Raw genomic sequence first — 15,676 nt, forward strand, 5'->3', positions numbered from 1 at the left:
AAAATGGTGGCGGGGGGAGGGAGGGCTTTGGAAGATGAATGAACATCTTGGTAGAAAAGCTTGTCCAAGCAACCTATTTCCTGGAAATTAGAATGGTCCAAATAGAAGCCAGTGACTCCATGAGACAAGAGTCTTCAACACAAAATCAAAATAAAAACTTAGAAGAAAGTATGAGACGTCTGCTAGCAAAATTGAGGAGGAAATAGACTTCTTGAACTCTGACCAAAAAAAAAACCAAAACCCTAGACATCGTATATAAAGAAATCTTTAAAACTGCCAGGTTCTCTTAGAATTGGAGAGCAAATCCACTAGTCACTTCCTGAAACAAAAATTTCCAAGAACCAAACCAGATCTTCCCTGATCACAGCAAAAAATTCTACAAGCAGATAAAAATACACAAGTCTAGTACGTAGGACCACACTTGCCTTAACATCTACTACAGAAGTGCAGAGATCATGGGGTATGATCCTAGAAGGTAAACAAAATGGGCTTCTAGCTAAGAATAACTTAGCTAGCAAAACAGTGTAATCTTACAGGAGGACATTCATAAAATAAAGGATCGTGAGGATTCCTGGAAAAAGACCCAGAGGACTGTGTAGAAGCTTTGAATTTCAGACACAGGTGTTAAGAAATATCATAGGAGACTAAACAAGATTAATTACCTACATTCTAATATGTGGAAATGATACATGTGTCTGCTCTGAACTCTTCACGTTGGGGTCATGGAGGGAGTCTCATTAGAGGGCCTTGGAGCGATTCTCTCATATTGTGATGATCTTAAAAGAAATGCGAAGGAAGGGGGGGAGGGGAGGAAGTGCAAACAGGCACTTGAGTCCATTTTACTCATTTGGGAAGAAGGGAAAAATGAAAAGGAGGAGAGGAATTGGAGAGAGGGTAGATTAAGGGAGGGATTGGTCCCAAGCCAAACAAATTTATGGATGTGCAAAAAACACTTGTAGCTCTTTCTGAGGTGGCAGAGAATGAAAATCTGAAGTGGTGTTCCCATCAGTTGGAGAAGGGCAGAACACAGCATATGAATGTGATGGGATATCACTGTGCAGGAAGAAATGATGCCGAGGATAAGTTTGAGAATAACCTGGAAGATCTGTGTGAATGAAGACAAAGCAAAGTGAGCAGAACCAGAACAAATTACAGTCCCAGCCATGACCCTGACGCAGGTTTGGAAGTCTTAAAGACGAATCGCTGGCCACAATTCCAGAAGACTCCTGATTCAGCGTGCTGCCCACCTTGGGCTAGAAATGCGGCAGATTGAGAGCCAAGCCACGCGGGCATCTGTGATTATGGATTTTTTCTTTTGAATGTGGCAAATGCAGAAGTTTTGTTTTGCTTGACTATACTATTTGTAACGGGCTTTGGTTTTCTTTTCATGCTCATTTGGGGACAGTAGGATGGGAAAGAAAGAGAACAAATTTTTTCTGATTGGAGAAAACAAAATTTAATTTTTAAAAAAATTCTATAAACTTCCCTTCCCCCCCAAAAAAAAAGATTCCTCGTCATAGAGTAGGAATATCACATTAGCTCCATTGTCAGTTCTTCATTTTTAACACCTTGGCTTTGTCCAGCTTTCAAGCTTCCCAGTTTTACACCAGTTATCTCAGAAGTGACAAGTAATTTTAGCAGTTAGAAGGCAACCTTGGGTGACACAAATAGAATGGGATCTGGTTCCACGCCTTCACTAAATGCACACATCGGCCCAGAGTGTTCAGCTCTCATCACGAAGTTTGAGAATCCCCATCCAGTAAGTCCTGGGGTTACCCCATATGTGTGGAGTATCAGGCTCTCTAGGTGACAGAAATGTTGACAAGCAGCATTGGGAATTGCTGTGCCCTGCTTCTGTGTTTTTTCCCCACCAGTTAGCTGTAAAATGGACAGTATTAATTTAAAACAGTCTGTTCAGAAGGGGACATCTCTGTAAACAGGTCCTTCATTCAGTGACTATTGGTGATAAATGTCTTTTTTACTGATTGTTACTAAACATTGATATGCTAAAATTGTGCTTTCTCTAAAATTCCTTAATTGTAGATTTCAAGAATATCATTACATCCAATAGAAGGTAATGCAGCTGAAGAGATTTCTGTTCTAAGCCAAGAGGATCTGGAAGCAATACAAAGTCCTGATGCTCTAACCAATCAAATTGCTCTTCTCGAAGCCCAGTGCCATGAGATAAAGCCAAACCTGGGCTCCATCACGGAGTATAAGAAAAAGGTTACTTTTCATATCTTTGACGTGTGTTGTTGGATGCTGTTGGCTACCACCTGCCTGTGTGGCATTGTAAATGGTTCTCCTTTGTCTTACAGGAAGAGCTGTACCTGCAGCGGGTGGCAGAGCTGGACAAGATCACCACCGAGCGGGAGCGCTTCCGACAGGCCTACGAAGACCTTCGGAAGCAGAGGCTGAATGAGTTCATGGCAGGCTTTAACATCATTACCAACAAACTGAAGGAGAATTACCAGATGCTAACTCTGGGAGGTGATGCCGAGCTTGAGCTGGTAGACAGCTTGGACCCCTTCTCTGAAGGAATCATGTTTAGGTTTGTTGATGTCACTGTGATGCCTCGCGCTCTGTGGACCAGAGTGTGACTGTGTCCTGCCTGAGGATGCCAAGTGTGCCTGCCTCTCTGAACCCTCATAGCTTGGTCTTCCTTATCTTTGGAAGGATAGTAGGGGAAAACTTGGGTAGCATGAATGTCAGTAAGCCAGTTTGTAGCAGATTTAAAGTGACAAAATGGCAAGAGAGTAAATGTCAGGCTTTGGGCATGAAGGTAGATTTGTCAGTATGTTGTGATTACTCTCATTTTTTTTTCCTTTTTTTTTTTTGGAGGGGGGAAGACAAGGCAGTTAGTCGCACAGCTAGTATGTCAAATGTCTGAGGCCGGATTTGAACTCGGGTGTCCCTAACTCCAGGGCCACCTAGTTGCCCCTCTCCTCATTTCTTTTAAATATCAGGATGTAAAGTCTAAAGAAAGGTGGCCTTAGCTTGGTGGGAGATGAGCACAAAACTATAACCATCAAGAGAGCACCAAAGGGGTGGTCACGGGGTTTGAAAGGAGAGAGGGCCTCTGGAAGCACAGGCAGGCTCCTGGAGAAGCTGACTGGCCCAGCCCTGACAGTCTCCCGCACATGGGGCATAGGGATTGGCGTGTGCAAAGGCATATAGGCAAGAGACAGGTTGTTGTGTGTGCTGTCAGCAAGCTGGCACTGGGGTGAGGAGGGAAAGGAGGCCGGGAGAATCGTGTGGCCAAAACCTGGCTGCTGTGTAACACCTGGGGCTCATTCTTGTTTTAAATATTCCACTTGGGTTGTCAGCAAGGGCAGGTGTGTTGGTGGAGGGCAACTAGAGGTCAGAATTGGCGTGCATTCAACCAGTCTAGGGGCTCAGCAACCTCACTTGTCTGACGTTTTGTCACTTTTAGTGTTCGGCCACCAAAAAAAAGTTGGAAGAAGATCTTCAATCTTTCAGGAGGAGAGAAGACCCTCAGCTCCCTGGCTCTGGTCTTTGCTCTCCACCATTATAAGCCCACGCCCCTTTATTTCATGGATGAAATTGATGCAGCCCTTGACTTTAAAAATGTGTCCATTGTGGCATTTTACATCTACGTAAGTAGACTTGTACACAGTTGTCTTTCTCACAGTCTTACTGAGTACTAATGAGCAAGACTTTTTTTCTTTGAAAATTTTCAATCATTCACTGGGGGTTGTACTGACTGAGACTGGTTTTTCTGTATCTCTTTTTACGTCATAATCCAATAAAGTACGTTGTTGGAATATAATCTGTGCTGATAGAAAGGAGGAAAGACACACTAGGGTATTAGAACTTCTATGAAAACATTTTGGGGAAATTTTAGCTTATTGTAAATGTATATCAAATGTCACTTATATCGTTGGAAACATTGTAATCATTTGTTTTCTTTTTCCTCAGGAACAAACGAAAAATGCCCAGTTTATAATCATTTCACTTAGAAATAACATGTTTGAGATTGCCGATAGACTCATTGGAATTTACAAGACCCACAACATAACAAAAAGTGTTGCGATAAATCCCAAAGTTATTGCATCCAAAGGACTATGTTGAACCTGACTGACTATTTGGACAGCTTGGAATTGGTCTTTGTGTATTATAAGAGCTATGGTTTTTACATTCTTCCACTTTTGTAAATATATCTTCATAAACTTTTATATATCTGATTTTCATTGTTGGCTTTTCGTCAGGTTTCAGTGATAGCTGTGGAACTTCTCCTTTTAAGACCTGACCTGAAAATTGCCTACAGCAGACCCACCCTCTCTGGGGAAAGGCCTTGGCGGCGGGGCTCCTAGCTAACATAGAAGTTTAAGAGAGCCCCATTCAGGTTCCCACCCACCTGACCAGCAGAGGAGGAGCCTTCTGCATCCAGGGAGACAAAACAGGAAGGGATCTCCCCAGGCTGCAGGGTTCCCCTGAGCTCTGAATGTCTACCAGGTTGGTTAGCTCCTGTCTTGTGTGTCAGAGAGAGAGCTGGAAGGGATGGATCCCAGGGACCATTTTTTGTTTGATTTGTTGTAACCAGCAAGGTGGTACGTGTTACATTGCCAGTGTCTTTTTTAAACTCAGATCCATTTTCTACAACACAGTCGTTCCATAATGAACCTTTAATTGAATTATCTGTGGTAGAATACGCATTTTAGTGCTTATCTTCATCCTCTATGGGCAACTGGTCTTGTGTTGTTGAAACAATGGGAACCTTCTCAAAGTGGCATCTTAGAACCCACTAGTGACGCCATTGTTGACCTACCTGCATTTTACCAGTGTCGCCAAGAGAAACATCAAAGTGACTTGACTCAGGCAGCCCTGGGATGGATGGGAACATTAGGAAAGATGACAGACAGGTTCCTCCTCTTCCAGACTGTCAAGGCTGACACCAGCCTAATGCTGGAAGGTGCCTGATCTTGTTCTAGCCTGTCTGAGGGATGAAGAAGCAGGTCAGGGACTGGCCCATGGAGGCAACTTAAGAAGTGGTGCTTCTAGGGGTCAAGCTGAGGTCTCCCCCAGCTACCTCTCCCAGCCTTGGCCCTGCTGCCTCCAGCAGAGGAAAAGCATTCCTCTTGGGGCTCACAGTTTGATTCAACATCAAACAGTTAATGGCTTTCAGGATGTCTCATGCTGGATCAGGAGAGTGAAAGGGTTTTTGCCGAGGGGAGGGGAAGAGCACCTTGATTTATTCAGCTTGACCCCAGAGCAACAGCAGGCAGGGCAGCATGGGCCTGGAGGCCAGAAAAACCTGGGTTCCATCTCCTCCATCCCTGCCCCTGCTCTAAGCATCTCTTGGCACCAGCTGTTGGATGGACCATGTTGCTGACCTGCCCTAACGGGGGTTTCCTCACCCCAGGATCCTCAGTGCTGGTGACATCAGGGGTCCAGTCCCTGTCACTTACGTAGAAGAGGCATGTAATCATCTGAGCTAGCCCCCAGTGCTCCTGTGAGGTCAAGGGGCTCCTAGCAACAAATAGACATCTTCACACAAAGGCAGGGGATGACCACTTGCTGTTACTGCCTTATGGACCATACCTTTGTCACCATTACTGAGTGATAACGTATCTTCCTCAAGTTCTGTGCACTCATCGATTCCTTCAGGTCCAAGTCATCATGGTCACCCACCGGCTGCCAAGACATTCCCTCTCCTTTTTCATTGTTTTGAACTAGACAGCCAAAACAAATGATCATTTACAAGTGCCAAAAAATGGAGACTGCATAGGAAACAATCTATTATAGTTTATTTTTAAAATAAATCTAACACATTGGTACCGATATTCTTGTGCCTGTCTTTCTACCCCCTTCTAAATTTATATTTTTCTCAGCATTTTAAAACATTTCATTAAGACTTACTGGGCTTGTTTAAAGTTGGTTTTTAAGGTAGTAATTTATAGAAGGATACTTCTATTTCAGCTTATAAAAATAAGGAAACAATTTGTTATGTTTTGATTTAATAAATTCAGTTAAGATTACCTAATACAACCAGAATTGAGGAATATATCTAAGGGATGTTTTGTATTACATTTTCTTGGGATTTACACTTAAAAGGGGGCTCATCCCCTAAAATGGTAATTCATGATGTTTTTATAGCAAAAACATTCAAATCTAGAAACGTAGATTTGTAGGGTTTCCTGTGTTCTTGTTAATGACGATCTATATCATTGCACGCTAAAGCAAAAAAAGAGCGTTGTGATCTGCATTGATGGGGGGATTGCCAATGGACATGAAGCAGTGAGTATGTTAAGGTGTTCCATTGAGGCATGTGTCTGTGCACACTTAAGTATAGTTAGTGTAACCTGGACAGGCTCTTGGTTCACATCCTTACATAGGTCGTTGAGATGCCCTGGAACCTCAGCAGTTGCATGGGAGTCTGTCAGCAAGTGTAATGCAAAACCTCTAACCAGATTCTCAGGGTTGACAATGCTCCTGAAATTTTGGTCCTGTTTATATGGACGACCAGGTTTCAGGTTATGAAATGGAACCTACTGAAATCAAGGGTGTGCACTGAGATTAATCACAATCACAATTCTGGACCTGGGCTTAGATCTAAGAATGACATTTGACTGCACTATCTAGATTTTGTCACCGACTTTGCTGAGATGCTTCATATTCCAAATGGTCTCGGAATTGGCACTGAAAAGGACCTCAGCAGCCATGTGGAATGTGTGGAGGAGACTAATTTGGAGGAAAGGTAGAAAGGAGCAAGAATGTGAAAGGTTTAAATGCAAAACAAAGGACTTCATATGAAAAAAAACACATTGTGGCTGGAGGATGGTTTGCAGGGGGACACCACTCCATTAGTCCAGGGGGAGATTAATTAGAAGCTGACAATGGTCCAGGCAGAGTGGGGAGGGACATGAGATGTGCCCTGGGCTGGTGCAGGAGGCCACTGACTTGGGAGGCTGCAAAGGCGCTCATTCCCAACAGTCACTGCACCTGTTCTGGCCAGGTGGAGTTGGAGGTGCCCATGAGACAGCAAGTTCAAGATTCTAGTATGTCTCTGACCTCACCTCCAAAGTACTCAGAGTGGTGTCAGAAAAATGCAAACATGTCCCAAAGATGTAGAATGTGCCAGATTCAATAGCCCTTGAAGAAGAGCTGACCTCGGTTTAACAAAGCTGTGGATGACCAAGCCAAAAGATCCATCAGCTGGGACGTTTCCAATCAGCCAAAGGGAAACATGCAGACCTCACCCCTTTCAGAGAAAAGGTCCTATCTTCCTTCCCATTAAAAGAGTCACTCCCTTCCAAACAAGTGCCTCTTTGTCCTCTGAACAGTCTGCACCTCCCAGGTAAACCCTGGAGCCCAGAGCCCAGACCTTCCTCTTTTCCTGGGAAACAAAAGGTGGGGCTCAAGCTCAGATTAATAAGCCTCTGGCCAGTCCAGAGAGGAACATGGAAGGAGCGCAGCCCCAGGAGCCCCAGATCCTGCTCTCTCTGCAATGCTGCCCAAGCCCAAGGCTGCTCCAATAGCGGGAAAGGCCCTTGTGCCTGAGCTGGGCCCCTCTGGGGGGACTTTCTTAGCCAAGGTGAGTGAGACCAGAAGGGAAAAGAGCTCAGGAATGGGCTCAGCATTCACCCACAGGACCCTGAGACCTGGGCCTGAAAGGGGTCTTGTGATAGATGAGGAAATGAAGGCCCGAAGAGGGGAAACCCACCCAAGGTTCCCCAGGAAGCCCCAGAGTCAAAGCCTGGCTTTCTGACAACAAACACAGGCCAGATTTGTTGGGAAGTTATTGACTGCCAAACAAGGTACCTTCCCCTGGCACTTCATATTTGTTAAATTAAATTGCCCAAAAAACCCAAGGAATGAAAAGTGACTAAAAACTGCATTCTTTAAATGGAGCTCATGTTCATTCAAGCACTCTGATCTATCAGAGTAATACCAGTCTGAGGTTGGATTTGAACCCAGGCCTCCCTGATTCCAGGCCCTGTGTGCTAACCATTTTACCACCTAGCTGTCCACAAGGACAGTTAAGTCTGAAAATGTTCAGTTAACAGGGGATGGGAGACTGCCATCTGATACTGTTAGGCCAGAGCATTGAAAGTGGCTTCTGCCAAACAAGTTTCTAGATGTGTTACTACTCTACCATGTTCACAGGTTAGTAAAGTAGGGTCACTCTGCTGAACTCCAGGTATAGCCAAGTAATCAATTCTGAGAGTCAACGTAGAAGAGAATTCTAAACGAGATTACAAAAGGAAGCATGTTATAACGACCTGAGATATTTCTTTAGATTTGGAAGGTCTTCATAAGAATATTATAAGAAATATTTTTCTTAAGACTTCAATTATGGAAATTGGAGAATGAATGAAAAGGATTTTTTTATGTGCCTGGCACTAAGAAATTGAAATATAGATACAAAAAGCGCGATAGTCCCTGCCTTCAAGGAGACAACACAAATGGCAGTACTGCCCAAGGACACTGGTGGTCCAGGCTGTCAGAGGAATAGGGTCACAGTGGCGTCACTGAGATGAGAATTTGTCTGGTGGTTTTAGAAGGTAGTAAATTGTTTTGTGGCAGCTGAGTACATCCACATTTCAGGTATCAGGCTAGGAACACATGAGCCAGAGATGCGCAGTGGAGACAATTTTTCTGTAAGGCATTCTATAAACAGAACGAGAACAGATGACATTAACTGATCCAATCAAACGTTCAAAAACTTAATAGAAGAAAAAAATTCATCTGGAGGAACCAAAGGAACAAGAATGTCAAGGGTGACGCAAGAAAATCATGAAATGAGAGTCAACAGCCTGACTGAAGAAAATAACACTTTACAAAATAGACTAACTCAAGTGGCAAAAGAGGCTCAAAAAGGCAATGAGGAGAAGAAAGCCTTAAAAAGCCGAATTTGCCAGATGGAAAAAAGAATTTTAAAAGCTCAATGAGGAGAATCATTGCTTCAGAATTAGACTGGAGCAAATGGAAGCTAGTGACTTTATGAGAAATCAAGATGCTGTGAAACAGATCCAAACAAATGAAAGAATAGAAGCCAATGTGAAATATCTCATGGGAAAAACAACTAACCTGGAAAATAGATCCAGGAGAGATAATTTAAAAATTATTGGACTACCTGAAAGCCATGATCAAAGTAAGAACCTAGAAATCATCCTCCAGGAAGTTCTCAAAGAAAACTGCCCTGATGTTTTAGAACCAGAGGGCAAAATGGAAGTTGAAAGAATCTATCAGGAGTGGCCAGATGGCTCAGCGAGTAAGAGCACCGGCTCCAGTGTTGGAATGACCTGGGGATCAAATCTGGGCTCAGATACTTAGCACCAACACCCAGAAATAACTGGTCATGTAACCTTGAGCAAGTTACTTAACCCTGATTGCTTAAAAAAAAAAAAAAAGAATATCAATCACCTCCTGAAAAAGATCCCAAAAAGAAAACTCCTAGGAATATTAAAGCCAGGTTCCGGAGATCCCAGATCAAGGAGAAAATATTACAAGCAGCCAGGAAGAAACAATTTGAATATTGTGCAAACATAATCAGGATAGCACACGATCTGGCAGCTTCTGCACTGAGGGATTGAAGGGTTTGGAATATGATATTCTGGAGGTCAAAGGAGCTGGGATTAAAACCAAGAGTCACCTACCCAGCAAAACAGTATCATGTTTCAGGGAAAAATCTAGTCATTCAATAGAATAGAGGTCTTCTAGCATTCTTGATGAAAAAACCAGAGTTGAATAGAAAATTTGACATTCAGATACAAGAAGCATGAGAAAGTAAACAGGGAAAAGAAATAATAAGGAACCTATCAAAGTTGAACTACTTACATTCCTAGATGGAAAAATGACAATTGTAACTTATGAAACTTCTCAGTATGACAATAGTTGAAGGGAATAGAAATGTGTATGTATGTATGTATGTATATGTATATATCCATAGTCTATGTCTATGTAGGAGGGCATATGGGCATATGAATGCATATGTGAATGTGTATATGTATGTGAACAGGTATACATAGAGGGCACAGGACCAGTTGAATAGGAAGGAATGATACTTAAAAGGTGAGAAAAGAATGTAATGAGAGGAGATGGAGAGAGACAGAATGGGGTAAATTATCTCACAGAAGAGGCAAGGGAAAATGGTTACAATGGAGGGGAAGAACAGGAAGACAAAAGGGAAGGGGTCAGCCTTATTCTCAGTGAATTTGGCTCGGGGAGGGAATGACATACACACTAGAGTATCTCACCCTACAGGAGAGTAGGGAGGGAGGGAGATGAGAAAGGGGGATAAAGGAAGGGAGGGCAGACGGGGGGGGGAGGGGGAAGTCGGAACCACCCACTTTTGAAAAGGGACAGGAACAAAGTAGAGAAAAGAACAAGTGGGGGGTGGGGTAGGATTGAGGAAAATATAGTCAGTCTTTCACAATATAACCACTATGGAAATGTTTTGCATAGCTACACATGTACAACCTATGTTGAATTGCTTATCTTCCCAGTAAGGGTGGGTGCTGAGGGAGGTAGGGAAAGAATCTGGAATTCAAAGGTTTAAAGTCAAATGTTTATATATATATATATATAATTATTATCATTATTATTATTTTACATGTAATGGGAAATAAGATATACAGGCACTGGGGCATAGAGATTCACCATGCCCTACTGGAAAGTTGGAGTGGGGATGGGAGATTTGGGGGAGGGGATATTCAGTGGGATCGCTGTTTTGGGGTGGTGGGTAGAGGAAAAACAGGGAGAAATTGTGTAACTCAAAATCTTGTGGAAATGAATGATGTAAACTAAAAAAAAAAAAAGTAAAAAAAAAAGTCAAGGGAGGGGGCGGCTAGGTGGAACAGTGAATAGACCACTGGCCCTGGAGTCACGAGGACCTGAGTCCAAATTTGGCCTCAGACACTTAACACTTACTAGCCGTGTGACCTTAGCAAGTCACTTAATCCCAATTGCCCTGCCCTTCCCCGCCCCCAAAAAAATAAAATTAAAAAATTAAAATCTCTTTTAAAAATGTCAAGGGTATCAATGGAAAAAAATAGTGAAGCAAGGTGGCCAAGAAGTACCAAATTTCAAACTATACTACAATGGAGTAAATGTCAAAACAGTTTGGTAACAGGTAAGAAATAGAGTGGCTGATCAATAGAACAGATTAAGTACACAACATAACAAAAGCAAATGAGCACAGTAACGTGGTTGTTTGATGAACTCAAAGATCCCAGCTATTGGACCAAGAACTCACTCTTCAGCAAAAAAATAAAATAGGAACTGGCAGAAATGAAGAATTGACTTAACATCTCACACAATATACCAAGATATAAGCTCAAAACTACGTACATAATTTAGACATAAAGGGTGATAATATAAGCAAATCAGTGGAGCATGAGAGAAATTAATTACCTCTCAGATCTATAGATGAAGAATTCATGACCAAATGAGATTGAGTTCCCAGAAGGTAAAAGGGATAATGAAACATGGCCAGCCATGTTTTGTGTATAAACTGAGCGCCAAAGTCTACATTATTTCAGGGAGTTTGTCAACCCTGAGAATCCCTGAGTAGAGGTTTGATTACCTGAAATTAAGTTTTTGCATAAATAAAATCAATGCAACTAAAATTCAGAGAAAAATAGGAAGGGGGGGAATCTTTGCAGCAAGTTTCTCGTTTCTAAGAAATATGGGGGAAAGGGGGTTGGCTAGGTGGCCCAGTGGATATAGCATCAGCCCTGGAGTCAGGAGGACCTGAGTTCAAATTTGGCCTCAGACACAACACAAAACAAGCTGTGTGACCTTGGGCAAGTCACTTAAGCCCAATTGCCCTACCTTCCCCCCTCCAAAAAGAAAAAAATACAGGGAATTGGGGTAAACAAGAATAAAAGCCAGTCCCCAAATAATAAATGGTCAAAGGATATGAATAAGCATTTTTTCAGAGAAAGGAAATAAAACTATCAATAGTAATGTGATATTAGGAGTGAATAGAGCACTGGCTCTGAAGTCAGGAGGACCTCTGTTCAAATTCAACCTCAGACACGACACACTTAGTAGCCATGTGGCCTTGGGCAAGTCACTTAACCCCAATTACACTGCCTTCCTCCCTCCAAAAAGCAAAATGTGTGTATATGTATAGTAATATGGGAAAATTCTCTAAATGCAAATTAAAAGAATTCTGAGGTACCACCTCCCATCCATTGGATTGGCTAAGACAAAAAAAGGAAAATGACAAATGCTGGGAGGGACATAGGGGAGCAGGTACATTAATGCACTGCTGTTGGAACTGAAAACTGGTTCACCCCTTCTTGACAGCCCAGGTCTGAAGACAGTTTCTTAATTGCTACCTGGCTGCCCTTGCAAAAATGACTTAACTTCTTCTTAGTTTTCTCCTTGTAATCTAGCAAATGTCTGACAACTGGTTCTTTGAGGAAAAAAAGTATCAGATACATGAGTTTATTACAAATTTTACTGATATAAAGGATGTATATACATTTACAAATAACAAGCTACACAGAATTCTATTGTAAATGCCATAGAGCTAATCGATTTCCACAGAATGCTTTTGCTGATTTTTTCCGAACTCTTGTATCAGTAGCTAACCTGTGGTTGCAAGTCAACCATGATTTGACAAATGGAGTTGCATCCCAGTCTGCTAATTCTTTTCCCAGTAAATTTATTGTCATGAAATCTGATATGTGATCTACTTTTAAGCTACTTCTCACCCTCGTACAAATTATATTCATTAAAACAAAACCTCTCTCTGCTTCAGCACTACTGACAGCAATACTGCTAACTATCTTCTTAGCCTTTTGTATGGTTGCAGGGATTGGAGCATTGTTTGATTTGACATTATTATCTACAAAATTCCGAAACTCATTCAAATCAATTTCGTATTTTAAAATCTCATTCAAATGAGGCAACTTTCTTTCACCAGCTATCCAGGGTGAAGTTAGTTCTTCATGAGGCCAAGTAGATGGTTCTAATAAGTCAAAATAACTTAAAATGCTTTCATCATTGTTCTTCTCCAACAAAAGACGTAAGTTCATCTGCTGAATTATATGTTCTAATAACATATTCCTAGGAAGAGTATTAAGTTTCTTATTTTTATTAAATGGGATGCCTTTAAACTCATCTGACTTAATCCTACCTTCAATTTGAGATTCATACTTCCCAGTACAAATCTTTAAATTTTCCAAAGCTCTTATGGTACATTTGATTAACTTTTGAGCTTTTTGAATGTTAGTCGATCTTGATTGCAATGCACTTGAAAGTAATGAAAATTCTTCAAGAATGTCAATCATGAATGCAAGGTCTTGCAAGAAACTGATGTTAGCTAATCTCTTTGCCAAACCAGAATAAGAAGAAGAACGAGAAAAATTTCTATATAATTCAGGATATGAGTGCCACACAGCAGTAGCAACTCGAAGGCTACATGCTGCCCATCCTGGTCCAAGGACTCGACCAATTTTAATGATTTCAAGTTCAAGTTCTTTAGCAATAGTTTCTAGCTCAGTTTGACTTTTACTAGATTGGTGATAAATAGAATGTGTTTTATCAAGAAACATTTTAAAATGATTAACTCGTTCTATTTTGGATATGGAATCATCAAGTGAGAGCTGCAGTCGATGATTTAGACAGTGCCAGATGATGATCTTGGGAAAGTTTTCCAATAACTTCCCAGCTACTCCAGACCTTCTTCCCAACATCGCATTAGCACCATCGGAACAAAATGCAATTAAGTTGGCTTTCAGATATTCATTATGAAAGCCACAGTCATTTAAAGCAGACAACAATGTGCTGAAAATGCACTCTGCTGTCGTTGACACCAGTTCTTTTAAAGCAACAAATAACAAGGCGGGTGACGGCGCTGACCAGACCGCACACTGGAGATAGATCACCAGGGCGCGCTTCTTGGAGACTGCGGATGTCTCGTCGATCACGATGCAGATTTTGGCATTCTCTTCTATAATGTTCTTAAACATCTTCGTCTTAATCTCTTTTGCTATGTGTTCCGCTATTCTGGTTGCACTGTATCTGGTATGTAAACAACTGCCTATATCAACTCCTTTTTCCTCTTGTAATTCCATCACCCCCTCAATGTCAGATAAAGGCCTGTTACATTTCACTAAACTGTAAACTGTATTGAAAACTTTTACAGTAGCATCAATGTTTTTGTTATTTGCTTTAGGAACAAAATTGGCAATTGAGTCACTAGAAGGGGATTCTTTTAACAAATCTTGAATTTTATTATGGGCTTTAGAAACATCATGTTCTCTCATCTTTTTTCGTAAAGAAGCTTGTCTTGTAATTTTATTACTTCCATTTGGGGTTACCAAACAGGCAATCCACTCTTTGGAGACATGGACGTGCTTTTCTGCTCTCATTCCTAAGTGCTGAATGGCTGAACAATCCTTACATCCTAATCTACCTTGTCTTATCTCAAGCCACTTGTACTGTTCTGTGAACAGAAAGGCTTGCTTTTTGTTCCAACAATCTGGAAGCACAAGATGATCCATTTCTTCCTTTGATGAACATGATGGCTTTTCTTCAATAAGAGGCTGTTCAACAGACTCAAAAGTGGGTTCCTTGGGCTTCCATGCTCCACAATGATTTTCATTCATCTTGTTTTCTGTGTCTGTTTTCACCTTCTTCACATTTAAAATACTGAATAGATCACTCTGTCGCTTTGACATTTTAGGATCAGAATCTGGAAGTTAATTTTATACTATATTAGTAAAATTCATATACCACTTGCAATAAAAACTTAGGTTATTTCCTTATATCATTTCAAAAATAACACATTTTAAATTCAAATATTTACCTTCTGGGGCAGCTAGGTGACACAATGAATAGAGCACCAGCCCTGGAGTCAGGAGAACCTGAGTTTAAATCCTGCCTCAGATACTTAACTTACTAGCTGTGTGACCTTGGGCAAGTCACTTAACCCCAACTGCCCTGCCTTACCCCCTCCAAAAAAAAAAAAGCAAAATGGTTACCTTTTTCAGATTACAAGTGTAACTTCTGTGTAACTTGCTTCTTTTCTAGCCAAGCCCACTGTCAGTGCTTATAATTTTTATCACCAACAATAAAGAACTCCACAAAAATTCAACCAGAAAGAGAGGCTGGATCACAGCCTGAGTCAGCAATCCAGGCACTCATGTCACCAAGGAGGGACTGTGGGTCTGGGGCACATTCATTCCAGGGAAAGACGAAAGAGAAACAATGAAAAACATTTGAACACTTGCCAGGTTTGTCAGTGACATGCACAAGTCTCTGAGGAGCTGGATGGGCTGTTGTGGTGCTACAATGTAACAGCTACAAAGGTGGAGGAGGCCTAGGTTTAATCTGCATGAGTCTCTCCTCAGCGCTTCCCAGACAGTACAAAATGATCAATCAAGCCCTGATCCGCCCGGTGCAATGACTGCTGCTGTGGTCTCTCTGAAGGACACCGCGTGGGAAGACACGCAGCACACCACCTCATCATAGAGTACTTCCAACATACAGATGTGAGAGATGTAAGTGACCTCGAGCATAAATAAGAATGAAAAGTAACATAATTGAGAAGTGATGTTTATTACCCTTACTTTTAATATAATTTATGGAATTGTGAGTTTACATATCATTTAATTTCAAAGAGTGGCTGTATTTAACAACTAGCTCACAAAATTCCAGGAAATTTAACAATACGTTCTCAGCAGCCAGCATAAGCCAG

The 15,676-nt window shown here is 41.6% G+C and overlaps 2 protein-coding genes across 5 annotated transcripts in view; one reads left to right on the plus strand and one right to left on the minus strand.

Moving 5' to 3' along the window:
* The window catches only part of SMC4 (structural maintenance of chromosomes 4), a 39,879-nt gene extending 34,077 nt beyond the window's left edge, over positions 1-5,802 (plus strand). The window contains exons 20-23 of the mRNA XM_069083491.1: positions 2,044-2,226; positions 2,319-2,551; positions 3,434-3,617; positions 3,940-5,802. Coding sequence (XP_068939592.1) covers positions 2,044-2,226; positions 2,319-2,551; positions 3,434-3,617; positions 3,940-4,092 — 753 coding nt within the window. The 3' untranslated portion in view covers positions 4,093-5,802. The remainder of the gene's footprint in view (positions 1-2,043; positions 2,227-2,318; positions 2,552-3,433; positions 3,618-3,939) is intronic.
* Positions 5,803-12,412: 6,610 nt separating this feature from the next.
* LOC138157740 (E3 SUMO-protein ligase KIAA1586-like) overlaps positions 12,413-15,676 on the minus strand; it is a 50,788-nt gene continuing 47,524 nt past the window's right edge. For 2 of the 4 annotated variants that reach the window (XM_069083495.1, XM_069083493.1), the window contains exons 3-4: positions 15,210-15,488; positions 12,413-14,671 (exon numbers count right to left, since the gene is read on the minus strand). In XM_069083495.1, the coding sequence (XP_068939596.1) occupies positions 12,483-14,657 (2,175 nt within the window). In that variant the 5' untranslated portion in view covers positions 14,658-14,671; positions 15,210-15,488 and the 3' untranslated portion in view covers positions 12,413-12,482. Of the gene's footprint in view, positions 14,672-15,209; positions 15,659-15,676 lie in introns of those variants that run through there. The other 2 variants (XM_069083496.1, XM_069083494.1) reach the window with 2 other exon arrangements.

Source organism: Petaurus breviceps, unplaced genomic scaffold (genome assembly GCF_028583685.1).
Source record: "Petaurus breviceps papuanus isolate PSGF00001 unplaced genomic scaffold, PetGlider_PUasm1.0 173, whole genome shotgun sequence".
NCBI lineage: Eukaryota > Metazoa > Chordata > Mammalia > Diprotodontia > Petauridae > Petaurus > Petaurus breviceps.